Genomic DNA, 18715 nt, shown 5'->3' with positions numbered 1-18715 from the left:
TATATTGAGTATTAATTAACAGAGAGAATTAACAAATGAGAAATATTTTTGGTAAGTGATTCATCAAAATTCTCGAATTTCAATGATGTATTTTTGAAGGAACAATTTTGAAGCGAGTATCTTATATTTTTTGAACAATAACAAGGTTCATACTCAAATGGAAGGGGAAAAGAATTAACAGCATTTTCAAAGAACTTTCTTTAGTGATGTATTTTGGAAGGAACCTCTAGAATTTTTAATCAAGCATCTCATATATTTTGAACAATAACAAGGTTCATACATAAATGGAAAGAAAACAAAATTGAATTTTTTAAAGAAAATTCAGGAATTTTTAGTCTTGAAACTATTAACATTCTTGCAACAGCAAACAATAATTTTTCCCTATGATGCTGCACATTTTAATTATCTTTCCATATTAAACTAAAAACAAGAAATGAAAAACAAACACTTTTTTAGTGATTTATTTTGAAAGTAAGTGTTTCAATTTTGGCGAGACTAACATATTTTTTGACAGAGTTGTATTTGTAAGAGATCAAAACTGATTTTGAACAGGACACTGGATAAAAGTTGTTTAATAAACCAAACATGGTTTGAAGTGGAAAAAGAGAATTATTAAAAATTTGCTTACTTATAATTTTCCAAATTATTTAATAACTGAAACTCTTAATAACTGAAGAGTGTAAGTTAAAAGTTTGTTAATAAAATATGATTAAGCAATAGGAATAGAATATTAAAAATGAACCATGCAATTGCAAAATATAAACCAGTCGCAGTCAAAAAATATTACTTCATTAGATAAATTGATATTACATTTAATGAATTGTGCCACCAGTTTTTCATCACCAAAAACGATTATAATTCACCATAAATTATTGTTATATCTTGTTGTTATGATTGTTACGTTATGATATTTTTAATTAATTAAGACCAAGAGAGAAGAACGGAGTAGCGATAAATGAGTTCTTGATAGAAACCACTTTTAATGCAAAATTCACCATTTCTACTCAACAAAAATACCGATTTCAAAAAATATGTTTTTGTTATTACCTGAAGGTGCTCCTAGTAATCGAGGTTTTGTTTCTTCATTACTTAGATGGCTGCTACTACTGTCAACATCAGACACACCACTATCTGCTGGACTGGGTGGTAATGAACCTAAAATAATTTTTTGTTAGTAAATAGAGAAAGGGTACTTAACCGAACTTTAAAAAAAAATCAAATTTGTTTGTGTTGTCAACCATTGGCCTTTAGCGATTTAAGTGAGAAAGGTGCGCTTTACGTAAGAGGCTGATTAACTTAGAACCCCACTCATTTGTCAGGTCACTTCTACAATTTAAGAGTAGATCTGAAGAAGAATTAAATTTTTCCAGATCCCTGTGCCCATTTTACTGTTCAGCGACCGACCATAGGACTTTCCACAGAATTTACGAACACGTATATCGCGTGTACTCTGCGGGTCTTAGCGGAGTCAAAAGACTGAGCCCCTGCGGACCGATGTCTCAAAGCCACTAGGCTACCAAGATCCATCTGCTATTCAATTCACTTTAGTAAACTTCGTTCGATTTTACTAATTTTTTGTATCCTTGTGTATATCGTGTCAGTAAGTAGAAAAAAAGAGCACCGGAAAAAGCACCTCATTAATTATTGTATATACGTACCGACCGATTCGATTCAAATCGTTGAAGCTAAATTTAATGTAATTAATTATTCGAACGTAATTTGATTCTTCTTAAAAAATATTAATTTATAATGATTAAGTTAAAGTTTAAAGAAAGAAACTTTTCCCACTTAATTCCATTTAACAAATTGATTAAGACGCTTCAACAGTTCTAAAATTTTTCTAAATTTTACTAATTACACTTATTGTACTGTCTTTTAATAATATATAAACAACACTTTTTTAATTAAATACTTTTTTTTAAAAAAATTGTATTAAATTGGAATATTTAATTATTTTCGTTTATATTTTCTACCCTTTAAAAGATTGACCCCGAGAGACTATTTACAACTATTTTACGTTTATATAATTGTATTTACAATTAAAAATGTATTACATATTAAAAATTCCGTTGAGTCAACTTCAAATTGAACTTTGTACCTTTATTAAAAAATTACTAATTATGATCCAATAATTATTTAATTGCATTTAATTCGGGTTACGAGAGAAATTGAATCGGATGTTACATTTATATAATAGTAAATGAGGTGTTTTTCCGTTTCAACATGACATTGACACAAAGCGGAAAAAAAGAAAAAAACTGCGTTACCAAATTAAATTTAATTTAAAGATCTGTTAAACATGAAAAAAAAAGTTATTTTTTCTCCCGCTTATTTTTTTTTTTGTCGAAAATGGTAGAAAGGTGTAATAACTAGAAAAGTTTCTTTTTAAGATCTTGGATTCAATTAAGATCTATAATTCAATTTTCTGTTATAGCAATAATATTGCAATGTCAAATCCAAATCCACGTTCTTCGTTACATTAAGAATATTGTAAAACAAAGCGAATTTCTGAATAAATAGAACAATTAAACGTCGCCAGTTTATGAACATCACTCTCCCCCCCCCCTCTTAAATTTCATACATGAGGGGGGGGGGGCAACGTTAAACTGAAACTCCCTAATTATTTAGGACAGTTTCCATCGAAGCCTACTATAAGTCCTAACTGAATAAAAGGATTTTTTTTTTTTTTTAAATCTGTATTCCAAGCAAAGGTAGACAACACCAAAGAGATTATTAATAAAATAATTAAAAATATAATTAAATGGGAACGATTTAAAACCAAAACTGTATTAAAACATTTTTATCATATTAAGAAATGTAAGAATGCATCTGCAATCCAAATTCATTAGTAAATTTATTTTATTCAGTATTTAATTCGACTAATAAAAAATTATATTACAAGATGTTTTAAATAGTTTTAGAATGTTTTATACCAAGTTGGTTCAGCTTGTTTTTACAATTTAATTTTTATAGAAGTACTGATGCTATTACACTTAACAAACTATTTTTATCTAGAACAGCGACTTCAATTGATAAAATAATTTATTTAATGTTAGAGTAACTTTTAGTTAACCAGTGAGCTAGCACACATAAATTTGTCTACATATTTAAAATGATCTAGAATATATTATATTCTACTACGAAATATGAATAGTTTCACATATCCAGATATATCCAAGTTTTCTATCTCAATTGCGCAACTCATTTAAAATTATTGTACGAAAAATCGATTTAATTAAATTAAAGATTAAAATTTTGGAAAAATTCAGATATTTTTCAAAGAAAACCTTTAAAATATCCCATACCAGAGGGGTAGAATACATATTTATAAACTTATTTGTTAATTTATTTATTACTTTAATTAAAATTCTGTCGGACAAAATAATAAAAATAATTCTGATTCCGAAATTTTCATGCAATTATAATATTTGAAACATTTTTCCAATTTAACTGGTCTGAAATAAAAAATTTATGATATCATTGTATTAGGCAGATTATTTTCTAAATCGAGCAGTGATTTCAAGTACAAGTTATGCGTATGAGAAAAGAAAAACGTTTAAAAATACTTAATGAATGGAAAAAGACATAAAACCCAGCAACTGTTTGTTTTGAACAACCTTTTACCAAGTGACATCACACGACGTCACGACTAGCTATGTTGACGTCATATGAAATGAGTAATGAAATAACTTTCTTGCTTCATAATTTCATATTAGCATTAATTTTCTCAGTTCATCATCGGGTTATAAAACGTTTGTTATGCAGTTCTTTTCCCAGTATTATATTTTTTTAATTAATTTGAAAACAATTATTCTACACACATATTCTAGTTAAAACGAGGAAAAACATTTGTGCACAATAATACTATTCAAATTTTAATAATAGATATTGATTTTCAAATTGATAGTCTCAAGTTCATGGAACTTTTAGATTTTATTTTACAATTTATTTCCTTTTTCTAATAAGTTACGTAAAAATATTATTTAATTAAAAATGCTAAATAAATGGAAATAGTTTTTTTTTAATATATTTCTTTCAGTCAGAATTTTATAAAAAAGAGTGCATTATTAAATTTACATTTGGAATACAAAATACCATTAAAAAAAAAGATTTTAATTTTTATCTAAGTTATTTAAATCGAAATGTATGGGAAGAAAATTTTTATTTCTTTACATGATTTCGAATCTTCATTTATATATAATTAATTTTAAATATTTCCTAATACAGTAAAAAAAATCTCCATGTAAATAGAAATTAATTTTTTTTTTAATTACAAAATCTTGCCTTTTCACTAATCTTCATTATTTCATATTATATAACAGTTTAAAAACATGTCATAAACTAAAAAATACCAAAGTAATTTAATTTCGAGTTATTATTTTAATTTCGCTTAAAATAGTTTCGAAACCTGCTTATTACGAACTTAAAGATGAATGCTAAAGTAAACAATTTAATATGAATCTTAACTATTTTAATTTTATTATTATGTTGCTTAAAATAATTTAAAACGTGAGTGTGAAAGACAAAAATTAATTATGCAAAAGTAAACAATGGGATTTCAATTCTCAATTTCATAATGCATTATATTGCTTAAAAAAAATTTAAAAACATGAAAAGCAAAATGCTCGCTAATATCATCTCATGCGATGCAAAACAAATATCTTATTAATGCAAAAATAAACAATTTATTTTCCCATAGAAGCTAAATCTCAGTTATAGCAATAAAATAGCGGACCAGGTATTCAGGAACCAATGAGAACTTGCAAGAGGGGTTTTGGGGGTCTAAAAGAGGTTGATAGCCTTTCAAGGGTAAAAAGGAGAGAAGGTCACCCAACTTCCCCCTTCAATCCACAAAGAATGTCACCATCAATGAGAAGGATTCAGTTAACCAATATATGACTGTTAAATATTTCAATTCAGAAGTTTTGTTTTTGAGAACGTGAAGTTCTGTTTTTGAAATTTTGAGAAGTTATTTTGGTTAAATACTAAGATCCTATTTCCACGAAATATATATTTTTACAAAAACCGCATTTCTATTAAACCGTATGAACATCTAAATCAAAAATAGACTATCAAAATTAAATTTCACAACGAGTTTTGTAAAAAGATCGTTTTAAAAGTTACGAACTGTATGAAAGGTCCGTTTAAGTTGTTTAAAATTTTGTGAAGGGTATTTTTTTTTAGGCTAAGAGTTTTGTGAAATAAACGTATTTTATTCTAGTCTATGTTTCTCCAAATTCGTAACAAAAAAATTGCAGGTTAAGAATTTATATTTCGAATAGAAATCATAAACAGTTTATGAATTTAGACACTTTCACACTTCTATTAGTTATCGAAATCAATAATCAGTTTTAGATTTTTAAAAATTTTAGAAATCGTAGATTCAGAATGTAGACATTTTTAAGATGGTTATAGAATTTATAAAGAGTTAAAAATGCAGAAATTTTCAGATTTTAATAGTTTTAGAAATAATAGAATTTGGACATTTTTATAATTTTCTGAATTTTAAAAGTTTAAAACTGCTGCGAGGGTTCATTGCTTGGGGCACAGAACTATGATTGCGAAAAACTGGGTTTCGATTCCCAAGAAAGGTTTAAAACCACTTCATATCGATGGATAACAGCTTGCCTAGGAAATAAAGAATGTAGTTACGAAATTGTTGGGCTTTAACTTCCATGATCCCCTCTGCTCTGCGGTGGACGGACTGGAAAAATGCACCTCGTTAGTAATTAAATGTATTTAACAACCGAATCAATTCGAACCATTGAGCAAGAATTTAATGCAAACGAAAATATAAATATATTTTAAAAAAATAATTAATAAATAAAGATTAATTTAAACTGTTCTAAACTTCAATAATTACACTTATTGTGATATAATTAATATACAAATAATACTTTTTCAACTAGTGATTTTTTTATCAATCGAATTAAATTGAAATACTTTTATCATTTTCGTTAAACTTAACTAATAAAGTTTAATCCCTCCTAAGAAACTTCAGTTAATTGATATATTACTAAAAACAATAATTTGTATTTATTTATATAATTGCAATGACAATTAAGAATATATAAAGTATCAAAAGTTCCCTTCAGTTAATTTCAAATTAAACTTTGCAATTCCTTTCTTTTTTTAAATATTTAATTACGTTCCAATAAATATTCGGTTTAGAGTGAAACAAATAACTATAATGAATATCATTAAATAAACGGTACTTTTGTGTTAAGTTCTGGCTTTATTTAAACATGAAAATGAAACCAATGAAGGAAAACAACAAAGAAACATTTTCAAAAATAATGGTGCTATATTATATATATATATATAATATAAGAAGAGAGTGAAATGATAACACATAGCCAATCACAGAAGATTTGCGGTTAGTAACGCACAAAACAGTCAATCAAAATTGAGAACGCATGAGTGTGAAAAAGTAATTAATAATGCTGTCTGCTGAAATTCTTATTTTGTTTTGAGTATGTCTAATGATGGTGTACCAGTTTTACATTGTTGTCCATGCATTTTTATTGGCCGGAAAATCAAGCGATAGAATCCAGCATTCAATTCCATTTTGTTTTGGTTGTCACCAGCATAAAACTAATATAAGTCGTAAAGATATTGTTTTTCGATAAAGATCTTTGTATCCCTAGTTAAAAGTTATTTTCTTGTACAGCTATTATTACGTTTTTAACTCAATTTTTCGAGTTTAAGTTGTATTTTTTATTATTATTATAATGTAATTCTGAGCCACATTTTCAAATAAAGTTAGTTAGAAAGGTCGTCAAATCTTATTAACTGTCAAATCAAATAACGTTAATATACTGTTATAAGTTACAGTTAAAGAAATCTGTTAAATGATTTAGAACTTAATGATCAGCTTCATTCGCAATGAGATGCAAGCAAAAGTAATATTTAATATATCCGCCCATTTGGTAAGCAAAAGTTTTAAATTACGGTTGTCAACTCATCAAATTTGTTTGAACAATATATTGCTATAACAATTGTTTTTTTTAAAAAATGATTAGTTAGAAAAATTACTTCTGCTTACCAATAGATCTAAATATTTTTAATACTAATAGATAATAATATTTGAACGTGAGAAATAGGGGCGTGAGCAAACAGAATTTCCTTTACTACATATATGTTAAGTGGATAATTTTTACTTTAGTGGGAAAATTGTGTTCTGCCAAGAAACGACAATAATTGCGAAGCAATTATCAGGGTTGGTGAGCGGTGGCGAACAGGGGGAATATATTATATATATACAAATGAAGCGTCACATGAAAGTAGATAGACAAGAAAAAGGGCTAGACTAGCACAACTGAAAATGAAAAAGCATCTTATGGATCTGGTATTGAGGCATTATAGTTAGTTGCAAAATCTTCTGAATTTATATAGATTATTGATCAAAAAACTCGAATAACTCGAATAAACTCGAATAAAATACTCGAAACTATAGTTTCTCTAATTTGTTGCATCTCTAACTGGTACAATTTTCAACCGATTTACATTATATTGTCACGATGTTCACATCAAATATAGTTTGTTTTTTTTTGCACTTAGGATTTTTATAATTTTTTTTAATTTTAATGACTGGTTATGAGTAATCTACAAAAATGTAACTTATATCTTCTTTTTTTAATATGTTTTCTTTTCTTTAACATAGTCTTTTAGTGCAACAAAAAAAAATTTAAAAAATCCTACGTGCAGCGAAAACTACTTTCATGTAATTTAAAAAAATTAAAACGGAATCAAATTTAGATGATTTCTTTTTCAACTTATGAGTACAGAAAAATAAGTTATGAACGTTACAATATATAAAGCTAAGTTCGTGAATTTTTGTATTTTTAACATTATAAAATGAAGATTAAAATAGGTACAAAAAGATTTTAAAAATTTTAAAAAAATGTATTCAGTTTATAAAAATTGTTAAAAAAATCCTTATTTACAGACTTCTGTGTTGTTCCCCCTTAAAAGGTGAATAATAAAAATTAATTCCAGAAAAAATTGATAACAACTTGTACGAAAAAGTTAATGAAGAAAGATTTTTTTTTTTTTAATATTTTTCTTCATTAAAAAAAAAAAAAAATTTTCCATTTTAAGAATTTATTAAACTATTCCTTTGCAATCAAAGTTTTCTTTTGAATAAAAATTGTTCCATTTTAAATAAAAGATAAAATCTCGAAAGTCTAATTCTTGGTAATATCTAGAAAAGAAAAAAAAAACACCCGGGTTGGGTTAGTGTTTTAAACCCTGTTTATGAGTACCATGTTAACTATATATATATATTTAAATAGTATGCCGAATCAACTCTTCAAATTTAGAAAGGACAACACGAAATGGATGATTAAAACATTGCATATAAATACTATTTATAATATTAAAGTTCTATAATTTAATCTTCAACACTTAGAGAGCATTATGAATGGAAGAGTTTATGTAAATAAATCGTCGAAAATTTGCCTTTTCTCTTAATCCGACAAAATTGTGAAGAGCAGAATTTTAATGACTTACTTTAGAATATTTTAAAGAACATTTAACAGCTTTAATCATTTAAATTCTTGCTTTTATTGACAAACATTAATCAACGTCTACATTAAATCAATATACATTTGTCAATTCTTTCCCTAAAGAGCAAATAGTTAATTTTAATGGAGGAAAAAGACTAGAAATTAACATTGAGTGGCTTTAAGCAGTCGAATTCATAATTTTATCAACAACAAAAAATTCTTTTATGCTAATTCATAATCTTGAATAGTCAGTCAAAAAAGCACGGACTATTTGTCTAAAATGTAAAAGAATCTGAGCCTCACGCGGATAATACTTTCTATTAAAATAAGAATTGTTCTGTCCTTGAAGTAGGCTTCTAGCCCCTCACACCACTACAGATGGCTCAACCAATCAGAGGTAGTGCGTGTTATGCGCTAGAGCGGGCATTCCCCTCGCTGCAATAGCCTTGAAAACTTTTCGTCCTGGGATTCCAGAAAGAAGCCGTTTCTGCAATCGTTTGGCGATCAAATACAGATACGCCTTTGAATTCCGTTTCCGTAATTTTCATTCGTAACAAGGGTTGTTAGATTGCGCAAAAACCACATCAACCACCTTTTTATCGATTCTCTTTCTACAATAGTTTGTCTACATATAATAGATAATTTTGATTATTGCAGGCTGCATAGTAGATCCTTTAAAAAAAGATTATGGTCGTACAGTAGATAAATAAAAATGAGATTTTTGAGAACTTTCGTAATCTATCTAAAATAAATTTTTTCCCCTTAATTACCAAGAGTTGTAAAATTTAGCTACGATAATTTTTTCTACTCCTTAAACAAGTCAATATATAAAAGAAAAAAACGATATAATAGAAACAAGGAATTAAAAAAAAAGCAAAGAAATGTATCTTTTACATCCTTTATTCTTCATTCTTAATCTTAGTAGATAGCAAAAGAACAAACCATCAAAACTGACATGCTTTAGTAAAAAGTTGCGATTCAAAAACTAGATGATAAAAAGGCTAGTTCTAATTTCACCAAGAACACAGATTTCAAGTAATCAATTTAATTTCATTATAAAGTTTCAGCGTTGTAGAATTTTTAATTAAGTACCTTTATCTAAATATGAATTATTTTTATTTAATAGTAAATTTATGCATAGTTTTACCTTTATGGAATAAACCAATAAATACATCTTAAAATTGCTCTTATTTGAATTTCGTAAACGCTGCGTTAATATACTGCTGATTATTAAATTAAGAAAATACGCACTTATCAGTATGTAAAGAGACTTTTTGAAAACCCAAATAAAATAAATGGAGCAATATAATGAAAGAACAATTTTTAACAAATTATTTTATATTAAAAACGGATCCTTTTAAAAAGAAAGTCTCTTCACGAATTTTATAGTTTGGAAAACGGTATCGATCACTTAATTCATTCTGCCCCTTACCCTAAAACACATAACTTCTTTCTCACCCTTTTTTTTTCCTTCTCAAAAACAGGAATCTATCTGACAGAAAGAACCCGATTTCTAAGTTAAATTTAGATGCAGAAAATTATTAATAGCTTTTAGAGAGTTTCTTACGAGTTTTAAATATGCAAAATTAAGATCTAGATTAGATTTAAGTCTTTTATGGTGCATTCTCGAAATTATAGCTAGAATTATAATAAATTTCATAAAAGCCTTTCCCATTAAATCATAAAAGCCTGAAAGTATTACGCATCATTAGAATAAGAGTAGATTTGCACTTTGGTTTGTTCAGAGTATTTTTTATTTATTTAATGGTCCAAAGCAATTATGTGAATGAGGCGGAGATATCGATGAATTAATATGTAATCAGGCACAAAAACGATATTATTCTTTTTTTGATCGGTTTCTTATCTTCAAAATATTCGATCTGGAAAATAAGACCCCGATAGCTTAATAAAAGAAAAGGTAAAAAATGTGGTTCTCTTCACAACTCGTTTTCTCAAAATAACTTAGGAAATTTATATAACAATGCAATTAAAAATTGTAACGCTTCTAGAAGAACGCTATATTAGAAGATTATTTATTTTAATAACTAGGAATGTGCTTATTTCTATGCATATATTTCTAACAAAATGTTTGAAATCTTTACTAAGACAGTGTAAATAAATGTTTGTGTAATACTTCATATGACGAAAGAAAATGGCGAAATTCCCATTGCAGTCAATACGTGAACTTGGTTTTTTTCACTTTAATTTCTGAAGTAACAAAACGTTTATCGTGAAAGATATTGATAGATTGAAACTGGGCCGGGATAGCATGGTCGGTAGGGCGCTGGGCCCAAGTCCAAGAGGTCGTGGGTTCGATCCTCGCCGGCCGAAGACTCCCCGTGTAGTAAATGGTGACTGATGCACGTTAAATCTGTCGAGTCTCAAAGTCCTCCATGTTCCCATAACAAATCAATACCTCTGGGGGTACTGATCCAGGAGTTTCCTTGTCTTCTGGATTAGTTCAAAATTACAAGGCTACGGAGTTGAACATTAGTAGTCGTAAACCCATTAATTTGGGTCGGCTGTTCAACGACGGTTATAAAATAAAATAAAAAGATAGATTGAAACTGAGTCGCGGTGGCTCAGAGGATAGAGCACTCGCCTCTCAATGAGGCGATCAAGTTCGAAACCCAGCGTAGGTCGGTTGATACGAATTCTGCTCCTGGTTCGCACTGATCACAATAATGACAAAATTATTCTCAGTGGTGGGCGGATCATAGGCTAAAAATCCCTTGATGTCGGGCTAACCGTGGAAGGTTTAAGTGGTTTTCTTCGCCATGTAAAGCGAATACGTGTTAGTTCCATCAAACAGAAAGCTTTTTTTTTTATCTTAATGCTTGATCCCGGAATTACTTCATCTTCAGGATTGGGTTCAAAATAACAAGGCTACTTTTACGAACTCAGACTCAGAACTGGGTCGTCTATTCAACGACGGTTATGAAATATAAAATATTAAAAATAGTGAAACAAATGCATTATTTAATTTGAAATTGCATTATTTAATTTGAATATTGAAAAAAAATGCACTATTTAATTATCTTTCAAAAGGAAACAAAGCAGGGAATTCGAGAGTGTTTTAAAAAATTGGGGGGGGGGGAACTTCATTGTTGAAAAGGTTTCTCAAAATAAAGCGAAAAAGTATCGAAACAAATGTAGTCGAATTTCAAAACTCATGCATTCATTATTGTGACATTCTCATAATTGAAAGAGTTTATACTCATTTTTGAGCAAAATGAAGTCTCAGAAATGACCCACCAGAACAAAAAGACATATCATCATCAAATGAGACAAAAGTTCAAATTTTATTAGTTTATAACTATCAAATATTTGCAAAGAAAAGCTAATTATATAAAGTGCACTTAGCTTCATTCCGAACTTATTTCACAGAACGTCTTCAATCGGTGTTAACCTACCTTGTCGTCAGGTTTATTTATAAATGAAGAACGGATTCTCAGCGGTGTTTTTATTTTGTTACAACACTCAATAATGAGTAATGGGGGTTTCAAATGGTTCATAGATTTCAAATTCGACTGTTGGTTTCGAAGCTATTTTGACAGAGTACTTTCACAAACCTTAAATTTTCACGTAAAGGGAAAAAAAATTTTTTTATTGACATAGTACATTCTGATAACAAATACAAACTAAAAACAAACCTATCTGACATTTGTATATCTTTTATCTTTAAATTTCCCTTTTAAAACAAAGTTCGCTGTTTTTTGCAAGTTCATTGATAGTCAGTATACACGTTTGATAGTGGCAAACCTTTTAAAGAAATATATTTGTTTTTAATTATAGCTTTTTAATTTTATTTTTTAAATCTTCGGCGATAAAATATTTCGAGAAAGATCCGTTTCAACGAGAAAAAAAAAATTCTTTTTTGAGAAAGGTTGGTTAAAAAATGTTAGGAATGAACGGATTCCCGTAAAATGACTCCTTCATTTTAATGCAATCCAAATATTGAAGGGTTCGTTTTAAAAATGTTAGGAATTAACGGATTCCCGTAAAATGACTCCTTCATTTTAACGCAATCCAAATACTGAGTGATTTATAAATAAGACTAATTACCTGGAGGGGCGTAAATAGAGTAGGTAGGCTGAAGAATATTGTGTAGCAATGTTTTAGCTTCACCCTGTAGTAGGGCTTCAGCCATTAATTCTTCTTCTCTGGGATCTCCTCTTGTACTGTCACATGTATTATCTACTGCAACAAAATAATTTAATTAGAGAGAATTCATTTACAGATTAAACAATTAATTTCACAGCTATCAAGAAAAAAATGTACTCATTCCAAATCGAAATTAAACAAAACTTATTCTAAATCAGAATTTGTCAAAATACAATCAATTGCAAACAATCATAATTAACAATAATAATTTTAAATTATGATTACAAAGAATCATAATTTACTACTACATTTGTAATCGTAATGACGGTGAATATTGAACTACATAACAAGTAATCTTGATTATTAGGTATTTAATATCTGTAATCAATTACTCGTAAACGTAAAGGCAGAGAATAATAATTATAATTTTATTATAAGCAAACATAATTTATTATTACATTTGTGATCGAAGTTAGAAATATTAAGCTGCGATAACAAGCAAATCCAAAACGAAGTAATTTATCATTGCAATCAATGGCTAGATCACGTTAGATTGCAAACAATCATTATTAATTTTAATTGTGATCATCAGCGACAATTATTTCCTTAATAAATTTATAATTATAAAACTAATACTAAATTATGAAATCGAGTAGTTTTTACTATAAAGTGATTCATTCTTAAAATCAATTACATTACTGTTTCACTTTTGATAAAGGGTTAAATAGTAGGAGGTTTACTCGATTTTTCTTCATTTCTGAAGGTTTTTGTTTTGCTTTAAAAAAATTTAAAAGAATCTAATGTTTAGCTATGATAAAAAAAAATTTTTTTAGTTATTTATTACTCTGATCTACATAAGAGTTTATCGTAGGTAGTTCTCTTGATTTTTACATGTTTATGATTTTTGTTGTTTAGTATAAACAATTTTTTTTAATATAACTCCCAAGACAGAGACATATAAAACAGTTTATTATAATTTATAATGTGACTGCGATTACGATTACAAAGCTATTTATTATTTGTAATCAATTACATTATCCTGATTTGCATAGAAGTTTAACAGTTAGTTTTCGTCATTTTCAGTTGGTTATGATGGCCACTGTTTACAACCATCATAGCCAGTGTAGTATAAAATATTTTATTATAATTTACTACTTATATTAAACTTTAATCTCGACTACAGAGTAATTTATTATTGTAATCAATTATATCACGCTTATCTACATAATAGTAATCGTAGGTGGTGTGGCTATGATGATTGTCAACATAAAACAATTTTAAATTAACCGTCATAGCTGGATAAAGTCTTAAATGTAAGTCCAATATTTTTTTTTTTTTTTTCTTCTTTCTTTTGGGTCATTCTTTTGGATTACTAATTTAGTTGAGCTTATTTTATTGCAGGAAAAAAAATAATAACCTTTGGAGGATATTTTATGAGGAAAATAGACGAGACCTTGAATGCAATTCTCTTCCTTTGGTAGGTGGCGCTACGAAGAATAACAAGAGGTGAATGTCCGTCTAGAAGAAAAAGAGACGCAATCGATGGTTGCGTCATTCTAATTCCTACTCATTTATATTTAAGAAATCGGAATACCAAAGTCGATTTCCTAACAGGGCTACATTTCGTAAAAAAATATCGTTGCGAATGTGACTGCGATGGCAGCAATTTTCTTTTATTTATGTATTACCTGTTTCTTTCAAATCAACATTAATGATTTTTTTTCTGTTTCGTTAATAAAAATATCACGATTTTCACCCTCCAAAGAAAAAAATATTTTGTGTAACATAAAATAAAAATATTTTTATAACTACCTAATCAATTTGAAAAAAAAAATACATAAAATATTCTCAAAATTCTTTTTTAATAATTTTCTATATGTTTGTAATTTTAATTCCTACTCGATAAAAGGGCTACATTTCATAAAAATAAATAAATAAATAATTTAAGAAAGTGACGAATTCAAAGAAAGTGAATGTCGGGTGAAACTTTCGATTTTAGTAATTACCTGTTTTTAAAATCAACATTATTGACATTAATTTTTCTTTCTTTTTTTTTTTTTTTAACTTAATCAAGATTTTTAACCCCTCCTTCCAAAAAACAGGCCTTGTATAATGTAAAATAAAAAAAAATTTAAAACTTCCCAATTAATCCCTTTAAAAAAAGAGTAAAATATTTTCTAATATATGTTTTTATAACTTTGTTAACAATTTTCCAAAAAAAAGTTTTATATTTTTTTACTTTCAAATCAATTAATAAATTAGCAAACCTTTACGAAAAAAAGCTCTATATTATACTTTAAATATTTTTTAATCAATTCTTTTAGAAAAAATATTCTTATTTAGAACTTTTTTAATTCAATTTAAACAAAAGCTGCCAATAAATTTTTCAAAAATAAATTTAAAAAAAAATAAATTAAAAAAAAACCATCGTTTTAAACGATGCAAAATGAATACATTTTTGATAAGCTTATTGTTAGAAAGAATTAATCTTGTACGTATGTATGTACTTTCAATTTTGCGTAAGAATGCGGCGAAAGCTAAACCTTAGAATGATATTATATTAACCCACTCATAATTCAAATTTATATCCAAATATATTTGTATTCATAAATTTGATTACTTACATCGATAAATTAATATATACAAAATCAAATTTATATCTATATACGATAAGAAAGAATTTATGTTCAATGATTGTCATGGATTATTTTCGTTGAAAATAATTAAAATTTAATACAAAAAATGTTGCCTATTATATTCTCGAAATTTCACATCTTCTGAATGCTGAATTACTAAAATAGACTACAGACTATCTCTATTTTAGTAACTATCTCTATTTAATATTTTAGTATGGTAGTATAATTAGTTTTGTTAAAGCGATATCAGATTTGAACTACCAAAAATAAAACTGTTCGAACTTTTATAAATGTAACACGAACATTCTTAGAATAAGTTATTCAAAATATCTAAAAGGAGAAATAAAAAAAAATAATAAAAGCTTTTAAGTGTATTAGCTAATAAAAATGTTTTTAAAAATTGCAAGACTTATTTTTTTGTTAATATTTGTAATTACCTTAGATTTGAAATTGCATTATGTAAATCAAAAACGATAAATTAGGTAAAAAAAATTATAAAAAAAGCGAAAAGTAGCTTTTAAGCAACCTTTTAAGGAAGCCAAATAAATCTCTGAATTTTACAAAAAAGGAAAATAAAATAATAATAACTAGTTTGGCAGTCTCTTCTTCTTGTGGCTTTCAGAAGAAACTTCTCGTTGCCCTCGCTTTTACACAAAAATAAGTCGATAAAAAACATACGTTTTTAAAAGAAATATTTTAGGAACATTTTTATCTCGATGCGGAGATCATTTTCTCACTTATTTTGCATTCAAATTGAAGCTTTTTTTTTCTTTCGAATCGTGAATTTCAATTCAGCAAAAACTATTAGCAGTAGAATTATGACCTATTAAAGTCACGTATTTTTATATCCGAAGATACATAAAATGTCCAGCCCCCCCCCCTTTTTTTTAAAAAAAAAAATATCAAAATTATTCAATTCTAAATCTTCGTTTTTTTTTGTTTTGTTTTTTGTTTAAATTAAAATTTATGTATAATTCGTAAATTAATAAGTAATTTTTAAACATTTTCCCACAGAATTTTCACATTCATATCTGCATCCTACATAACCTTATGAGGAATAAAAGCCTAATTCTTTTGTTAAAAGAAAGTCTTATTCGTAAATTATTCTTTTTCAGCGGTTTGTTTTCCACCAATAGTAAATTAATTAAATCGTAAAATACTTGACATAAAAACAAAAAGTTGTAAAAGATTGAGTCTGGGCATAAAAATAAATGATTTTTAATTATAAAAACTTCATGTTTATAAAATAAAAGTTAATTCTGATAAAGGTTCATAAATAATGTCACAATAATTATGATTATTTTTTACTTTCTTTGTCACCCTTTGTCACACATTTCACCAAAACCAACCCCTTTTCCCAATACCCTAGTTTAATGCAACTCTATGTTATGTGTACAAATTATTACGATTCAGAAACAACACACTTTATAAAACAAAATTTATTTTTAAATGTTTTTATTGACATTTTATAAGCTTAATTATAATTAAGATGCGTATTTATTTGGAAGAAAAAGCTGGAAATATACAAAACAAATAATATAAAAATATTTGCTGAATTTAAATATTTTTATTTTTAATAAAATGTTACACTTGTTATCTTCCTCCCTTGTGACAGGAACCCCTCTATCATTTTTGGACAGCCCTCAATGAAATTTTTAATTATTTTTTTATTATGTAGATAGAACCTTCTCCGCCTTTTCTGAATCACCACCAAGTTTGCAAGAGAAGCTTTTTCCAAGAACTCCTTAAATTTTTTTTAACAAACATACATTAACAATTAAAAAAAAAAAATTTATATTTATTATTTTCAATATGATACTTATAATTTTATCGGATTTTATTCATTGATTCACTTTTATTTATTGAACACTTTTATTTATATTTTAACTTATTTAAGGAAATTTTTTTATGAGAGTTACCCTAATTAGAATGAGAATTATTTGCTGCGAATTTCTATATAGTGAGTAAAATAACTTTTAACGAACTAATGCAAAATTATGTTTATATGGAATTGGAAAAAAATTTAAAAACAATTTGTAAAAATTTAAAAAAAAAAATAGTTTAGACTTCTGCAAAGCGAAAAAAATATATAACCTAGTGTAAAAGCTTTTTTTTTGTGAAGAAACAGCAAGCAAAATGTTACTTTCACCATGAAATGGGTTTTTAATATTCTTCTTAATAAATTGCTGAATTACTTAATGCTTGGTACTTCATGCTGAGTTAAATAACTATTTTTGAAATTTTTTTCTTTTGTATAGGAGCTTTTACAGAGATGCCAACTGCTCCGGACACGCCAAAATAATTATAGTAACGGTAAATAACTACAAAGCAAATATTCAAATATTTGACTATTTTTGCTTGCTTTTCAAAAGCTATAGCATGACATAAGAACTATAAAGTGGTGAATTATAAAAGCCTATGAATAATATATGCCTGTATAATATAAGCCTATGAATAATATAAGCCTATATTATATAAGCCTATTCAGAAATAGTGGTGGATAAAAATCTACTAAATTGAATTTATTAAACCAAGAATCACAATTGATAAATTAACACTTTAAAATATATATTTGCTCTCCGGAGCAAGTTGGCATCTCTGCTTTTATACATCTTCCAAACGCCCCCCCCCCGGTAGGGGCCTCCACCCCCCACGGAAAATATTTTAAGTCGCAATAAGGAAAAATGCTCATCCGAAATTGTCCCATGACTAACTACTATTATAATACTATAACTGGTTAGTATAATCCTTACCTTAAATATGAATTATGAAAAGACTTATAATAATTAACATGATTTGGTAACTTGGAAAAAATATTAATTAGAATAGAATTGCGAACGCAGTTTCACAGAACAAATATAATTAATTTAACATTATATAGTTGCATCTATCTCGATATTTCAAATCAATAACATCGTTATTTTTTAAGTATCACGATATTTTAAAAATTGTAAATATCTTGCATTTGATAAATGCAGATGATAATTTACAACAATATTGTGAAGATTATAGAAAATATTTTTAATGAAAAGTATCGAAATCTATATTATCGAATATTACCATATCATGGTCGAAAACGATATTATTGTTAGTGACGAGTTAAACTTAATCGGCAAAGCTGATGGTTTTATTATTTATAACTTAATTAAAATAATTAATGAATTTTTTTAAATTCTATACATTTTCCTTAAAAAGAAAAAAAAATTGCCATTGTTAAAAATAATGCAAAATTAGTTCATTTAAATAATATTGAGATGTATCGATATTTTTAAACAATATCGCGATATTAAATTCCGATATCACCCAGAAGTAATTGATTGCATTTTAAAGATTTCTGAAAATATTAAAACATTAAGAAAAAAAATTGCAGTATTCTTTTATTGCAATATTAATGGAAAAAGAAAAATATTTAAATTCGGAAAAATAATTTTTGAAACATTGATGACTGATTTGTCAAAATGCGATGAA

At 27.0% G+C, this 18715-nt stretch overlaps 1 protein-coding gene across 4 annotated transcripts in view; it reads right to left on the bottom strand.

Annotated features, from left to right (window-relative positions):
• The window catches only part of LOC107453372 (uncharacterized), a 404700-nt gene that overhangs the window by 40581 nt on the left and 345404 nt on the right, over positions 1 to 18715 (bottom strand). For 2 of the 4 annotated variants that reach the window (XM_071188231.2, XM_016070186.4), the window contains 2 exons: positions 12573 to 12707; positions 1048 to 1155 (listed from right to left, as the gene is read on the bottom strand). In XM_071188231.2, the coding sequence (XP_071044332.2) occupies positions 1048 to 1155; positions 12573 to 12707 (243 nt within the window). The remainder of the gene's footprint in view (positions 1 to 1047; positions 1156 to 12572; positions 12708 to 18715) is intronic. The other 2 variants (XM_087155622.1, XM_016070187.4) reach the window with 1 other exon arrangement.

This window comes from Parasteatoda tepidariorum, chromosome 12, assembly GCF_982258835.1.
Source record: "Parasteatoda tepidariorum strain Cologne lab strain chromosome 12, Ptep-v5.0, whole genome shotgun sequence".
NCBI classification, from domain to species: Eukaryota; Metazoa; Arthropoda; class Arachnida; order Araneae; family Theridiidae; genus Parasteatoda; species Parasteatoda tepidariorum.
This window is presented reverse-complemented; position numbering and strand designations above follow the sequence as displayed.